At 37.3% G+C, this 17566-nt stretch overlaps 1 protein-coding gene across 2 annotated transcripts in view; it reads left to right on the top strand.

The window, feature by feature from the left end:
* LOC145667066 (mini-chromosome maintenance complex-binding protein) overlaps positions 1-17566 on the top strand; it is a 68646-nt gene that overhangs the window by 11483 nt on the left and 39597 nt on the right. For both annotated transcript variants that reach the window (XM_081734763.1, XM_081734764.1), the window contains exons 4-6: positions 1682-1783; positions 5786-6073; positions 11007-11262. In XM_081734763.1, the coding sequence (XP_081590889.1) occupies positions 1682-1783; positions 5786-6073; positions 11007-11262 (646 nt within the window). The remainder of the gene's footprint in view (positions 1-1681; positions 1784-5785; positions 6074-11006; positions 11263-17566) is intronic.

Below are 17566 nucleotides of genomic sequence, written 5' to 3'. Positions count from 1 at the left end.
TACAAAGTAATACACCTATGTTTTATGTTTACAAGTGTAGGTTTAGTAGTGTAAAAATCATTATAAGTGTTTTACCACGGTTAAAATAAACGAGGGACAATGTTTAGCAGAAGGGGTGCAGCTATTTTCCCCCTAAATTTACAATTTCAGTAGTTTCTGTTCTGTTTTTTAGTTTAGGTTAGTTACGGTTAGGTTAGGTAAGGTTATATTAGTATAGGGGTCCAGCATTTTTTTTTTTTTTTTATTGATAGAATTGCGCTTTGTTTTCTATTAATATTAGGTTAGTTTAATTTCAGTAGGTTAGATCTGGTTACCTTGTGTTAGGTCTAAGTACTTGGCATCTTCCATTTCTCCTGTAAATTTTGTATTTTTTACGTTCTCCTAGACCCTTTCTGCGAAACATTTAACCAAGTGAGTGCATATAAAACATGACCGGTGATACCATTTTCCACAACCGGCGTATTCCTGCACAGTTTACAGAAGTTGTAATTTGTGTTTACAAGTGAAGCGGTACTAGCACGAAACCATGACAAGTGCTATTCAAACTCGTATCATTGCCAAAACCCACTCGTTTTCACTACCTTCACTGACGAGCCTGCTTGCTTAGGACGCATCCTCTCACTTCGCCATGCACTGACACAGTTAGATAGCATTCGTGCTTTTTCAGTGGCCACCTAGCACAGGTTGGTTTGTGGTTTTTGCACTATACTTTTTATACTGTACATCCGGACGCAGTATTTATAGGTAAATCGTAAAAGAATTGTAGTTTTTCAATGATTGTGATGGTCCCTTTGAATTTTATCTATGCTATGTGTGATATTTTCATGGCGCTCAGCGCGAGTCATTTAGAAAATAATAAGGAAATGTGTGACAAATTGTAATTTTTCAACAATTATTTCGAGTGGTGTACCAAAAGTAAACCTGTACGATCAGAAGATAAATTAGCAAAACATACCGCATCAGTTGTCTGTTTCCACTGTCTCTCGCCTGATGTCGCTTAAATCGAAATCTTACGAATTTTCTTTTCGAAATAGAGCGTGCTCTGAACAAAAGAAATCTCATAGGATCATTCAGAACACAGGAAATGACATGCAATCTGATGTCATACACATTGAGATTTTGACTCTAGGACAAATCGTGAGAGATTTCCTAGGATCTCTCCTATAGCGTATAGCAAGCCTTAGTGTTTTCAACAGTCTAAGAGTGGATTGAGGGACAGCCAAGATAAGTCGTTTTTCGTATTGCGTTAGAAATTTTATTTTCTATTGAGAGTATTCAGATAATCATGTGTAAATATGTCACTAATTATTTGTTGTGTATGACATTGTTTCTTTTAATCTAGATTTAGGAAGAATCAGTTGGAATTAAGGTTTTTGTTAAAAATTAAGATATGTTACCCGTGGGGTTTGTAATGATGTTTGAAACGTTGCTGTATTTTTGTTTTTCTTATGCGAGAAAATATAATTCTCAGCACTTAATCAAAAGTATATAGATTTGTAAGCCTGTCCGCTTCTTCTGAAATGAGTTAACTATAGAACACTATGCATTGGTGCACTGAATATAAGGTAGTATTTTATGTATCACGACGTACCACACAGATAACAGATTTTGATTTTTGGTAGAACATATACTTTGAAATGCATTCTTTAACTTTTTTTTTTTTTTTTTTTTTTTTTTTCAGAAAGATGAGAAGGTGATATTTGATTCCCCTCGGAATAAAAATTGTGAGAGACAGACTTACTATTGCATATCAGTACCTGCGGAGAACTCATGGGTTTCATCAGTATCCTTTTTAATACCATATTAACGTCTAGGTAAAATAAAACATGATGAAGTGGCCACTGGTTTATTTTGACTATAATTTTCTGGAATTTAGGAGATAACACAGATTTTAAGTGGAGCCGTTTTTTTTTTTTCTAAAACCAGTTCAAAGAGTATAATGTTTATTTTTCCATTGTTTTCTTTGCCTTTGTTTTACATTGCACAAACTATTATTAGTAAGCTCGTGATAATTACGTATGAATGGAATTAACTTCTACTTCGTCCCATATTTTAACGCACGTAACGTACCAAGTTATCTAACAAAATCACCACACGATTAAAACCAATACCACTAAGCACAGTTGCGAAACCAATATAGTGATGAAAAACTGAGAAACTACCGCAACTTTAACCAACATTTTGCAAGTTAAGGTTAGTCTTGTCTTTCAATAAGATTGCCAGCCACGTTGGTAAAGGGAAGGAATTGTGAATTCATCTTTTATCTTTGTACTTCACAATAGTAACAAGTCTGTGTATATAAACTTACGATTACAGTAAGGAATTAACGTGCAAGATTTTTTCTTATACGTAAACTTATTGTTTCAGTGTAAAAAAGTTGCTGTTAATTACATTTTTATTAACATGCTAAACCTTTCCACAAATAAACATTGTACATTTTCCCCACACTTGTAAGTGAGAGTCTTCTGTATGTTGTACTTCTGTATTTGACATACCGAGTATAAACTTCAGTCACAACTTACTAATTATATACTATATACAAGGTGATTCAGGAGGAATGTCATAATGTGTGAGGTGATTCTACATGTGAAAAACCGAAAAGGTCCTATAAACGTGTGTCCAATTTTCGATCGTTACGGAACTGTAGCGGGTTAAAGACTACACACATTCATGAATGATTGTGAAGACAGATGTGGATATTACCAAAATTCTGTGTATGTACTGTGGTGGACAGAATAATGGTGAGACAGATGACTGATCTACTTACAAGAGGGTTCGAGTTTTCCAACAGATGGCAGCACTGTTACGTCGTACCGGGGCAACAGCTGCAAGACAACCCAGTGTGCAATCGTGGGTTTGATCAGTGAGCAGTCGTGAGGCCGTGTGCGTGTCGTGCTTGAGTGTTCCACCGATTCACTGTGCCAAACAAGTATTCCAGTATCTGAATAACACATTTCCTCAACGGTGGATTGGCTGTGGTGGACCCATAACTGGCCTTCCAGATCACCAGACCTAATCCTATTAGACTTCTGTTTATGGGGCTGATTAATGGGGATGTGTACGCTACGAAGGTGAATACACATGAAGAACTTGTCGCTCGCATCACCGACGCTGTTGGCCGCATTAAACCTCGCTGAGATGATGTTCGATGTGAAACACAACACACCCTCCGACGCGATGACAATGTATTGAGATGGATGGAGGACTTTTCGAACATCTCTTGTAGGATGAATCAGCCATGTGTCCCACCATTATTCTGTTCACTACAGCGCCTACACAGCATTGCGGTAAGTAATATTCACACTTGTCTTCATAATCATTCATGGGTGTGTGGAGTCTTCAACCTGCTCCAGCTCCGTAACGATCAAAAATCGGATACATGTTCATAAGACTTTTTCGGTTTATTTTCACGTGTGGAATATCCTCACAAATTATCGACATTCCTCCCGAATCACCCTGTATATGAATGGTGAATCACTTGTCACATGGAACTTTCTGGATATTTAGAAATGTCATGAAAACATCAGAATAATGAACGGTTGCGTATATATATCGTCGTAAACAAGGTTTCCTCGTATTCTTATCCTATAACCTCCATCTGAAGTTTAGTTTTTACTGTAGATGGGATTACGTTGAAATTGTAAAAGAGAATGGATACAACTGAGCTGAGGGAGGCGCGGTGGCTCAGTGGTAAAGCGTTCACCTTTGGTGCTTGGGGTCCCTGGTTCGATCAGAGCTCGCGCCGTGTGGACTTTGTGGTGGACAAACACCGTGCTCGTGGGTTTTCTTGGGGTTCTCCTGTTTCCTTCCACTTTCTTCATTCCACCATTTCATTAACTTCTCATCATCACCGTCTCCTTTAGCCTAGCCGGCATAAATGTGGGACGTAAAACTCAAAGATTTCATTTCATTTCATTTACAACTGAGCTGAGGATCGAACCGAGTCACTCGGTTACAGTGCTTTTGCGTGTGAATTACTGACTGCCTGTGTAAAGTGAAAGCACGTGGCGTCCAAGTGTATCTGATGAAACAATAGAGCGGGTTAAAGTCAGTTTCATACGTAGCCCACAGAACTCAATATGCTGTCACAGTTTGTGTTTTTTTTTTTTTTTTTTTTTTTCCTTTGAAGGCATGTGAATAATACCTCCAGGACCAATACAGTGTTTGGACCTCCAGTACCAACATTTTTGGGTCGCATTACAGCTGCATTTACGGCCTTTAGTAGGGATATGTTAGAGCGCGTGTGAGGCGAACTAGACTACTGCATTAATGTGTGGCATGTGACGAATGGAGACCACATCGAACATTTGTAACAGTATCTATGAAACTTTTACAGTTTCTGTATATTTTCATGTATCATTCGTTATTGTATATAATACGCATTTTTTTTTAAATAAAGCCCTTTCGAACCCAATTAATTATTTATAATCAACCCGTATTATCCAAAGGTTATTTCAAGGAAGGTTCGCAGATGGTACGCAATACATCTCTTTCAGGTGTACGCAATAGTCAAACACTGATATTTCTCAGCCATTTCTTTGTATTCGTTTTTAATATGATTTGAGCTAGATAGTCGTCTTTGTCAATTAGGATTCCTTATATTTTGAATCACTTATAGGCTTTTCTTCCCCAATATAATGTTCCTGACCTGATGCCCAAATACTTGATGCGTGTGAGAAAACTCTCTGTTGAACATTGCTTATCACGCATGAATAATTTACAGTCCGTAATGCCATTAACGAATTCACATGACTTTATTGTTAGCACCTAACAATATTTTTGTTCAAATTACTGTATTAGAAAGGATGAGGCTTGTTGAGTAAAATGGAGTCTGAACCATTACTCAGCCGTGTATCGGGTGTGTCCTTATGCTCTCAATAAAGTTTGAGCCCTTGACCGTGTGCACCGTTTGGCATAAAACTACAGGGGAAGTATAAGAAGACTGTTAATAGCTTTCAAATCTCTTACTTCTTTAATTTTTTTCGGACTTTTCTTTGTTTCTTACAAACTGAACAAGTTTAAAATTACATCTTTGTATACCGAGAAAACTTTGCAGGCATCAGTGGTAGAGCGTTCACCTCTGGTGCTTGGGGTCCCGGGTTCGATCCCAGCCCCCGCCAAGTGAACTTTGTGGTGGACAAACACCGTGCTCGTGGGTTTTCTCGGGGTTCTCCCGTTTCCTCCCACTTTCTTCATTCCACCATTTCACTCATCTCTCATCATCACCGTCTCCTTTAGCCTAACCGGCATAACCGTGGGACGTAAAACTTAAAGATTTCAAAACTTTGCAGGCAGCGTAGACTAAGAAATTGTTTTATGTAAATAAAGATGCGGCTCCTATCCCTACGAGGGACGTAAATGCAGTAGTTAAGCTGTAGCATTATTCGTTGGTCTTACCGTGCCAGCTGATGGTTCCTTGATTTCAGATGTTGGTTGTAAGTGACTTCTCCTTTGGCGGGAGACCCAGGTTCGATTCCCGACGGGAGTTCATATTGGGATCACGGTAAGCTGTAGATCCATATCTCATATATACTCGCTGCTGAAAGGTACGTTAAACTAAAAATGAAATTAAGTTAAAGCAAATGAGTTCTCTTGCATCCGAAACTGTACGCTGTTTGTCTTTTGTACGGTATATTTTCTTCGCGCTATACTTTAGCTGTGCAATATTTTTTGTTCCTTATCCTACTTATTACTAATCATTGGCCTTATACAACTGATAAGTATTCAATATTGTGACACACTTTGTAAATTGATGATGATTTATTCCTTAACTCATTTTCCATAGTCCAAACAATCGAATGCAAAAGATATCTCTAAGTCATGTGGAAATCAGTCTTTGAAGCGAACTGTTTGCGATGAAGAAATGGAGGTGGATTCAGATAAGACTGCGCAGGAATTAGCAAGTTCCAGTACATCTCCACCTAAGAAGCATTGTGAAACTCAGGGTCAACAACACAATACCGGTTCCGTGTCATGTGCAACGGGTTCTAGTCGTCAGAATGCTAGCGATGACATTAGAGTAACTTTAAATTTTCCGCTGCCCGAAATGGAAGGAAAAGCTTGTTTACTGAAGGTAGGTGGTTATGAGTACCTTTCTGTTTTATACCTAGATTTTGAAAATGTTATTCTTGGTATTCCTTTAGTACGACATGTAAACATTCTCGAACTATGATGCTCCAATATAAAAAAAAGTGTGTACAGTGTTTTATCATTGACATGTCCATTTGCTAATCCAGGGTGTCTACTGGTCATGAAAGTCATGAAAAAGTCATATATTTTGCTTAGTGGTCATGAAAGCCATGAAAAAGTCCTTTATTTACCCAACTGGTCTGAAATCTCGGAGTATATTTTTATACTTCATACTTTTATACTTCATACTGCATGTACTGAAATAGTTGTATCAGGTCAGTAATTGTGAGAATTTCCCCCACCAGTTAGTGCTGGCTAACTGGTACTTTACTGTCTTCCTAGCTGCTCCCCATTTCATCTTCTAGTCTCTGTAATATAGTAACAACTTTTTACTGTCCAACTTTCTGATCTGCTATTTCTTTACTTCTAAGAAATGTAAATTGTGTATTTTTGGGCCTTTAGACTTATGCAAATAATATTATTCGTTTGAGTTTGCAGATTTTAAATTTGATGATTTATTTTTTTAAAACTAATTTCTTTTATAACTTGTTTTGTCTTTGGGCAGTTCTCTGAGTGCTTAATTTCAGACAAATTTCTGCTAGATGGATAATTATACTCAGAATTAAAACTTCAAATACAGTTGATTCACTGGTAAGAGCAGGCCCGTATTTAGGTAAGTGCTATTCTGTGCTCGAGCACAAGGCGGCAGAATTTTAGATTCTTTCTTTAAGATTCACAATAAGTGATATTTAAGACTAGCAACCGGCATAGTTCCGATGCACCACTGATGGTAGGGGTTTATTATTACTAATGGTAAATTTTTACCGCCATGATCATGAAAATTTGAACAAAAAGGTCATGAAAAAGTCATGAATTTACTTTCTGGTATTCCAGTAGACACCCTGTAATCACTTGTCACGGACTCTGTTCAACAATTAAACTTTTATCCGTGTTTATATTTTTAGTTCATTACTCTTCATATAACTTAACAGATAACAGTGAAAGGAAATTTTGGATTTTTCAAAACTAAATTGTGATTAAGCTATAAATTCTTTATCTTTATAAAACTGTTACGTAATTCTGTCTTTGAATTTGTTTCCAAGTACTGAAGTCATCTACCTTACACAGGTCATTGTGAAAGTTCATGCATTGACATATATGATCAGAAGTATATTTGTAGGTATAGGTAATTACTTTTTCACCGCGAGTACAGTAAGTGCATGACCTCAGCACTAGATGGAAAACAAAACGAATGGGTTTTCGATAGTTGGGAGTAGTTGTGACGCTGAAACAACAAGTAGGGGGACTCTGTATCAAACTGTGGAGTCGATGTCATCATTAGAGAAACACAGAACTTTTTTTTATTTTACTGGACTTGTATTTTCCACATACCTATATTTTACATCATAAGTCTAAGATACGTATTCGTTTCATATTTGTCAATGACTGGTCATGATTTGGTACTTGGGAGTTCCAACAGACACGAGTAAACATAAAGTTAGACGCATTAAAATCATTCTTCAAAAACTATGTTCTTTCATTTCCCCATAGCAGAACATGCCGCGATCTGCAATGGGATCGCAGAAAATTGGCCGCGCATGTGCAGACAAATTATCCGAGGAAAGTATATATAGCCAACAGAAAAGTGTAAAAGCATGCCTGCTATGTGTAGATGTTTTAAATGTACAGACAACTCGCATAAATATAGTTTAAACTGTTTTTTACGTCGTGTAAAGCATATTTTTAACAATGACAAGTGTTTCTTCTGCAGAATTCCTGCAGAAAATTTTTTATTTACAAAAGCTCATCGCAGAAAGACAAAGAAAGTTCAGCTATCAGGTTTCATTTCACCATAAATAGAATATTCATGAATATTAGTGTAAGAATTATCAATGTGTAGATTTCTAAGAAAAGGTTGGTTATTGCTGTGACTACAATACCTCTCGCGTACATTCCGTTCTATGTTAAATCATAGAAATACATAGCATAACCGCCTATTCATTATGAGTTACTATTATTTTTCTCTCTCGCTTTACAGTATTCACATATTTTATATCTTTTCACGTTTCTTTGTAATTGTAATGATGGAAGTCGGTACGTCACATACAATATGTATTTTTTTTTAAATATAAATTGCATATACTGTATATTTTAGTGATTACACTTATGAACTGGATAACTTGTTAAGCTTTTCGATCGCCATCCTTTTAGAAAGCAAGAAAAGGAAAGACTAGGAAAAGAGATTCAAGAGAGTTTAAATTGCTGTGTTGTCTTAATGACTTTTCAGTGAAAGGGTCGTCCAGAAAGTAAGGAACGTGTTGGCATCGTTAAATAATAAAAACAAAAGATATCACCACAAAACTTTATTTACAAGGCCAGAGGACCTCAGTCTAGTTTTTTATGTAATCGCTATAGTTGTCAAGACACTTGTTATGATGGAAGGGGACCGTTCTTCAGTGCCGATGTTATACTTACCTGCTGCCAAAGATTTGAGCCAGGTTGCCACTGCTTGTTTAAGTTCCTCATCATTTGCGAACTGTTTTCCGCTCAAAAATTCCGGCTCAAAGTGAAACGTCGGTTTTCCTGATTTTTTTTTTCTTCCTTCGACTTATATGATGGCCTCCCACTCAGATCTTCATCGTTCATGCTGATGCTTCGTTGATTAAACATATGCACCATTTCCTTACTGATGACTTGTTCATTGCACTATCAGTATAAACACGCTTTATTTGCCTAAAATTTCAGAAGGCTTTACTTTTTGCGCGTTCAGAAAACGAATGACATTCCGTACTGCTCATTTGACGGGATTTTTCATTGGCACCATCATTTTGAATCACTGCAAAAAGAAGTAGGGTGACCGCATAGTATGGAGATTCTGCTCACACTGAGGTGAAGGAAGGAATTCACTGCTGCGCACGAGATCGGAGTGGTGGGGGGTCAGCGCCGCACGCGATGGGTAATCGTTCTTTACTTTCTGGACAGCCCTAGTATATCCATATATATATATATATATATATATATATATATATATATACAGATACTTAGTAATTTAATGTAAACATCTAAGAAAAATGCAACTTAACCAGATTATTATGGCGTTGGACCACCTGTCGCTGTCTAAACAGTTCTGATGTTACATAGAAAACACTAATAGAGGTCGTGAATGGTAGCAAGTGTAATATAATACGAGTGCAGTCCATCATTTAGTTCCGTGAGAGGGGATGCAGACAGAAAATTGCGCCGGATTCGTGTCTTCAAAACGGACCACAGATGTTCAATTGTGTTCAGGTCCGGGGATTGAAGAAGCCTGGAGAGGTGTTCAGTTTCAACCCGATATTCCTCAAACCACAACAGCTCCAGCTCCAGCTCCAGCTGAGTGAACGAGCGCATTATCATTCTGGAATAAGACATCATTGCTCTGAAACATCTGGGCTATAGGATGCACATTGTCCCGTAACGCGGCGACATAATCACGGGCAGTGACGCGACTGGTAAGCGTCAGCACAGGACCCACTGAAAACCATGATGTAGCGGTCCACGGCGTCACAGAACTGCCGCCATGTTTCATGGTTGGGTGGAGATACTACGGTTTATACGTTTGTTTGGGCGTCCACACTCATGAACTTGGCCCATGCCGAGTATATTACGCGTTTCCATTCACCTATCCGTGTTGCATGTTCGTGGCACCATTGGCATCGTGCTAAAGCGTTATGGTCGCTTACCAGCGGTTTCGCCCGTACAGCCCGATCCTGTATGTCCATGTCATGTAAACTGTGGCGGAATATGATTGTCGAATTCCTCCGTCACCTGCATCACAGTCACGAGACGTTCTGAGTGACAATCAGCTTCACGAAACCTGTGACTGACTGCTTTCTTCCGACCACTGTTCATCTTCGCCGATTGGTCCTGTCGTGAGTTTTCTAGTTATTATTACCTTGGATGCTGTCCCTAGCATTACACCCAACACATATAGTACTTTCGTCACGCTCACAGCACTTAACCGGGCGATTTTTCTTTGAAAATCAGACCAGTACCAATGACACATACTGACTCTGAGGAGGCTGGCGATAGGACCAGCGAGATGATCGTCGGTTAAATACCTAAAATACACGACATTGATAACCTGAAAACCAGCGAGAGCAAAGGAAAATGAAGTTGTTTCAAGTACGATAAGTTAGATTTAGCATATTGCAGTTACGGTGAAACTTAGCTTACGTGTCCATTTTCTTCTCACTTCTGATGAGTTTCGTCAACACTGTCTTTTTTTTTTTTCCGAACTGAAGAATTGTCGTTCCTTTAGCTCTTGCCCTTTCCGTTGTAAATAAGAACTATCTAGCAGACCTTTCCTCTCCTTATATTGATATTAATAACTGCGAAGACAGGTGGTAAAGCAATAATGGGTTCAGCACACATACACACAAGTTAATGCTTTTGTCATTACTAATTGGCTGCCGTAATTATCAGTCATGAATATGTAGAAAGACATCAATTTTTAGTTTCCACAGTCTGTAGTATTACGTTAGAGCTTCATTCGCACTGCCCAGAGAATACTGAGACTTCTCGCTAAAGTATCACTGCACCAATCTCAGGAATAAAATAGTATTTGGAGAAAGGTAATAATAATGAAAACCTGACGATACTTCAGAATGCAAAAGAGTAGCGATCTCCCTCTAGAGGAGTTATAACTGTATTATTTAAGTATTACTTTCTATTGGTAGGGTTAGTAATTTTTCTAACATTGTACATTCACAGGTTATTATTTCGTTGCTTTGTTCATAATATGATAAACCTAAGGATTCTGGTTCAGAAGTTTTAAAACTTTTATTTATGTAACCTATTGGACACGAATTTAGTCGAGTCTTCTTTTCTTGTTGCAGATATATAATATGGAAGATAAATTTTTACTGAACGATATAATAGAAGTGGTCGGTTTCCTTTCGGTTCATCCGCATATGGCGAGGTTGACGTTAGGGAGTTCGGATCAAGAACAAGCGGATGAGGAGATGGACGCAGAAGATGTTGCACATAATCCTCCTCCGTCGCTCGTTCCAAGGATTCATGTCGTAGCAGCTAAGAAGGTAGCCCATTCCAATCCACTGTTGCCAAAGGAATCGGACGAAGACTTAAAGAAAGGTATGGATTTTATAAGGTAGCCGTTAGAACGAACGTGTATTTGTTCTACTGGAAATCCTGGATTCGATTTCTGGTAGGAACGCATGATTTTTGATGTTGAGTCAACATCGTGAGGCAGTAGCGAAGGTACTTGAATTAAGAGACATCAAATACGGTCTAAAAATCCAGAAAAGTTCATATCACACTCAGGAATTTTGCTAATGATTTTACTTACATTAGGGTCTCATTCGCACCCTATGAAGTTTTTCCTGGTTCCTATGAAGGAGTATGAATTCCTGTTGGAGATTTTTGAAAATGCGTCTCTTTTGTCCTTTTACTCTTTTAACCGTTAATTGATAAAACACTCTGGGCCTTATGCAGAGTCATCTTAACCGTTGTATTAAGAGCTTGACTAACGCGTGAAGCTAACTTCCGTATTTAGTAACACGTAAGTGAAGTTAACGATTTATATCAAGAAAGGTCAGCCACTTCTCCACAGGGTTGTCCAAACACATTGAGAGAAATCTAAGTAAGACTGACGTATTCATTCTTATATTGATTTTACGTACAGTGTTTGGACAATCCTTCAAAAGTTAGGACGTGTAATTCTCTCTGCCACAGGTCATCCTCAGATATTAAATGAGTGTATTTGAGGCATTCTATGTTAGAGAAAAAAAAAATCAGAACTGAACAAGTATATTAACAAAAATACCAGTTGGTAGTGTCATTTTGGGTTCAATATTCACTCAATTAACTTTCAATATGTACATAAAGTATTTCACAATATTGTAAAATACAATTTATTCCATAGGAAGATGGCAACAATGCTCCAGGAAGTCATTTCATTAGTTGCTTTCACCTAACGTATAATTATGTGAGTAATTATTTCTAGTATATTTGTTTTCTGGTTCTTTACTTATAATCAGTGTTCTGCTGTACTTGTTAACATTTTGAACTGAGCTGACCGTTGCGTTATATGAACTGTGTACATAATTATATACTAAGATAACACAAAAATTACAAATTGTGTTAGCACTTGCTTTTTGAGTAAACATTTTTAAGCATTTTTCAAATCTTTCTCTACTAATTGCTTCAAAGTGTAAGAAAAACTAGATAATGTGAGCTTGTGTATAACTCTGGATTTGAGGAAAGGAATCACCCATTCCTTCAATATTGTCATGGGTTTCGAATACTCGAATATGCAAGAAAATTCTGTTATATTCACGAAAAGTGAAAATGTGCGACTTCGCTGTGAATCGAACTCAGGTTTCCGGGTTACCGTGCAGGTGAATTAACCACTGTGCTTCACTACCCAATCCGTTTCCCAAACAACCATACATTCTATCGCTTCTGAAGGCGGTGGTTAGGATTTGTATAAAATTGGATTCACACATAAATTGGTGTGATACAAAATGAGTTATCTATATATTCTACTTCCATTAAAATGCGTATCTCGGGTAAAGAGGATGGTTAAAATTTATACCAAAGGTAAGAGTATTTTAGGAACCCTTAAGTTATTGAGATGGGATTCGGTAGGTGAAGCAGGTCTTGAAGGTTGTCATATTAGTAAAAATTAATATTTTATCGCCACAGGTTAAGGGTAATTACAAAATGTTACTATCCTTATCATTACAAGCTAGTAAGCTAGTACAAATGTTACCATAACAAGCTGTATACAACAATTAGTACATACTCTCTAAGTTCCTTCTCTTAGCTTGTATTGTAGTATGATCATTAATGTTAATTTTTACCGCTGTGACTTCCCTCAGCCACATCTGCTCAGTATATAAATTTCTTAATAAAAATAAGTTGATACGTGCGCCAGCATTTTCGAAAATTCTACTTCTAAAGGGGACAATTACTAAAATGCTTAATTTCCCATTTTGTAATCATGAAATGCCCAAAGCTAGAAAACACTTGAACCGTTTAAAAAAAAAATTCACAGTTTGGCATTTTGGTTGATCTGAGTTTTTATCATTTCAGTTTAAATGATATGCGTACCCTAAGGAGGGCATTTCAGTTTTTCGGGAAAAAATGACAACTGCACCATCTGAAATACATTTTCAAAGATGTTTGGCATTGAGTCAAGCTGAGCCTTTAATTTTTCTCTGATTCAAATTGGTAGTAATATAAAGAGGGACGAATTCAAATATATTTTTCAAATGTTTTTTATAAACCTGTTAATCCCGTGTGTAAAACGGGGATTTCAGCTACAATGATGAGTCATAAGTGTTGCAATATTCTGGTATACAACATACCTGTATTTGTCACATTACAATGAAAGTAGGTTAAGAGGCCTCATCCGGGCGAAATTAAAATATCGCTAATTTTACAGTATTTATGTGATACCTTCAAATAGATAAAAGATAATTGAAATGTGAAACAAGAGCGCTCTAGACAATATCATTTTACATGAGATACCGTTATCACGACTCATTTATCTGCTTTCGATTTCGAGCCATTTTGAAAATCGGCATTTATTTTCGCGTTTGTAAACGGCTGAAAACGGAAAGCCATTAGGTGACTTGTGATAACGGTACTTCACGCAAAATAATATTGTCTAGGGCGCTCTTGTTTCAATTTATCTTTTATCTATTTAAAGATGTCACATAATTACTGTAAAATTAGCGGTATTTTAATTTCGCCGGGATGAGGCCTCTTTATATAGCACCTCGTCTTCGACCATCTGCAGCCACCTTCCTGTCAATTCCTCGATACCACGTCTTATTTGTAGAGGCAAAGAAATCAGTTGCTGCTAATTCCACCTCTTGGTTGATGAAGCATCGTGATTTTATAAAGTGTGCCATGAATCGAAACACTTAGTAATCCGAAGGCTTAAGGTCAGGACTACATTCCGGGTGTGATATCAGTTGGTACATATTTTTTTTCCACTTTTCGAGTCAAGTATGGTTTTGTGTTATCCTGTTGCAGCAGAACGCGCTTTCGATTCACAACACTGGATATTTTTGGCGTAATGCAGTATGCGCCCATTCCAACTGTTCGAAATAAAAATATCGGCATTTATGGTACGACTGTTAGGAATAAACTCGAAGTGAGTTACCCTTTTAATTCCACCTCATACAGAGTAGCACTTTATGCTCGAAACGATTTGTTTCATGGCTGGTTCTGGAAGTTGGCCCTTGCTCAACCACTGCTTTTGCACATTCGCATATCGGAAAAACACCCACTTTCTTCATATATTACAGTCCGTTTCAGAAAACACATTACATGGATTTTGCAGCAGCAGTTATTGTGATACATCTACTTTCATCTGGTCCTGAGCTGGATGAATTCATGTGATACCGTGCGTTAGCTCCTGTTGGTTTTCCTGATTTCGTGAAGATGACTCACTACAGTGGACTGGAACATATAAGATTGGTTTGATAATCGTCGTGCGCTGGTGGAAGGATTTTCCTTAATGACGTGTCCTATAACCGCAGAATCTGTTACACGACGGCTGACTGACATTTTTTACAACTTGCATGAAATTTCGGGAACCAATAAGTTGCTGTGCTGTGGTTCACTCCACCTTCCTCTTTCGCATTGCAAACGTTTTGAATTACCGGTGCAGCGTTATGTCCGAGTTTGAATTCATGCTGTAACAGTTCACGTATCAGACGCTGTTAAGCGCTCATCATCTCTGCCGCTGAAAACTGAGTGAAGATACTGACGGAGTGGTGAACTCCGTATTAAATGCTTCACGTATCATACTACCTCTTGGGGCAGTTTGACCTTGTACCTACGATCAATCACAACGTATACACGCGGCTGCTGTTTGGGTGTGGAAGTATTGCAAGACTTATGGAGCTTCCCTGTAGCTAAACAACTAGCGTACACACCTGCGAGAGTGGTACGGTTTCCTGGAGCTCATATGGCTTGGGTCTTACATTAAGCTGTAGGTCAACGTCTCACTTAGCCTCGCTGCTGAAAGGGACGCTAAACTGAAAAATCGCATCAAATCAAGCAAGATTAGACTTATCCTTTTAGTTTATTATATAAGTTTTAAATTAATTTCGTATTTTCTCATATAGTCTTTATGGAATTAAAAATTAGTCATTATAAATAGTACTTACTGTAAACCTATGTCAGTAGTCGTCCGATTCAGGCTTCAGATCACTAGTCTTATGACCTGTGGAAGAAATTGTAGTATCACTAGACTTTTATATGTGGTTGCGATAAAGCACGCGAGCTATTCCTGAAACTTTATGAAAAAATAGCAGTCCCAGTTACTTCCTTTACGGGCCTTAGAGCCCTTTTGGACTGTTGCACTAATTTTGTTTTAAATTAAAATTGTTTGAAATAAGATTATGTAGTAAGATGGCTCGTGCCAAAATGGCCGAATTAGCCTGTTTAATTATAATTGTTCTTCACACTGTTAATGTAATAAGGAAGGATAAGCGGCGCATGAACATATTGAAATTGAAGCACTGTATATTAAAATTGTAACAAATAACAAAATTGTCAAAAATATTGAAATGTAAATAGTAAAAATAGAATAAAAACTGAGAGCAAAACTCCCCAATACTTAGTGTTTACAGCGCCATCTCTTATCCTTGAAAAAATAGCAGTGGCTGTCGTTTATGAGACGTTGCTTGTCAACATTTGTTACTACTACAAAAATGGTTGGATATAGTGGAATCCTGGTATGTTATTAGCAATACGAAAACCAGAATCTGAAATAATATTATAATTATTCCTTATGAGATCCAAATGAAAGGAACACACCTAAATATTGCTATAAAGTTCTCATTTTTTTTTATTTTTTAATTTGTTAAACAAACGAACCTTATGGAAATTTACTGTGTATGTACTTCTTTTCTATACTGAGCGTTCTGAGAACGACTGATTTGATAGATAGCCAATATCTATCACGAGAGGCACGAGTTTTTCGCAATAACATCAGAATTAAGTAATTTTCAGTTTCTTGACTTTTATAATATTTTATGTGTATTTTCATTGGTTTCCGTTGCGCAATAAATCGCGAAATTGACAGTTTAAAATATGCGAAATTTTAAAAATAAGCTTTCATCAATGTAAAAACGCCAGTTTCCCGCTGACAGAACGGCAGAATGTGGCATGAGCAGTGCATTTTGGGTAATTCGGACACGACTATAGAGAACATGTTGCGCGTTAGCTATCATCATCGCAGCTGGATGGGGAGGAGCCGTTTTAAGTAGCTATCCAGTGGCATGTACTGATTATAAGTGACAAACGTAGAACAATGAAGGAGGAAAATGTGGAAACATGTAACATGATTATGTTTAATGCTTAAATTAACTTGTTCCTACGTGTTTTCAGAAGATAGCAAAACTTTCCTACTCGTAGTAAGTTTAGTTAACTGATTTACTTTCAGTATGATTTAAAAATATAATCTTTTATAAGTGAAACTTACAGTGTCAAGTGAAATATTCAGTGTATTTTGTTTTTAGGTAATTAATGGTTTATTTCTGTAGTGATCTATGAATAAAAGGAACAATTTTAAAAATGTGAGGAAATATCTTGTCCATAAGAGCTGCAAAAGGTGAAACTTTTTTGGAAACTGCGACAAAATGCGAAATATGAAAAACGATACGCGAAATTTTCAAATTCTCTATAACTCATCAAACCAAGTCAAGTGCAATATGATGATAGTAGACATATTTACATATAGACTTACTGGCTGGAATTCCCGTTTTTTGCTCTGAGGGAATAGGCTTATATAAAGTATTTGAACCACTCCTTCGACCCTTTGGATATACATGAAGGACAAATTTTGACTAAACTTGGCATCGGGGGTGTCACTGTTCATCTCATCGACCCCCAAAACTATGAATTGAACACTAAAATCGGTAGTTTCCGATTATTTTACATGTCAACCTTTTATCACCACTCCCCATGCCGATGGGAGATGAATTTGAACTTTAAACGGCATTGGGAGGCTTGCTGTTCATCTCAGCAATCCCGAGAGTTATGGATTGAACTCTTAATTTCGATCATCGTTTTCAAGTATTTTACACGTCACCTATATGCTGATGGGAGATGAATTTGGACGGCATTGGGAGTGTCACTTCTTACCTCAGCAACCCTCGTTTTTTGATTTCATTTAATTTGAGTTAGCGTCACTTTCAGTTGTGAGGTTAAATGAGACATCAGGGTGTCTGTCGGTCACGAAATCAGAAAACGGTCGTGAAAGTCAAGAAATTAAGCTTTTGGGTCACGATTTTTTTTTTTTTATCTGTATAAATATAAGTACAGACTGGAAAATTTTATTCTATAAAACGTCAAAATTCAGCACCAAAAATATCTATGGTGGGTTTTAGACGCTACCAAATCGCAAGCAAAGCAC

Source organism: Thermobia domestica, chromosome 12 (assembly GCF_964235325.1).
Source record: "Thermobia domestica chromosome 12, izTheDome1.hap1.1, whole genome shotgun sequence".
NCBI classification, from domain to species: Eukaryota; Metazoa; Arthropoda; class Insecta; order Zygentoma; family Lepismatidae; genus Thermobia; species Thermobia domestica.
Note: the sequence above shows the minus strand (reverse complement) of the source record. Positions and strands in the feature narration are given on the sequence as shown.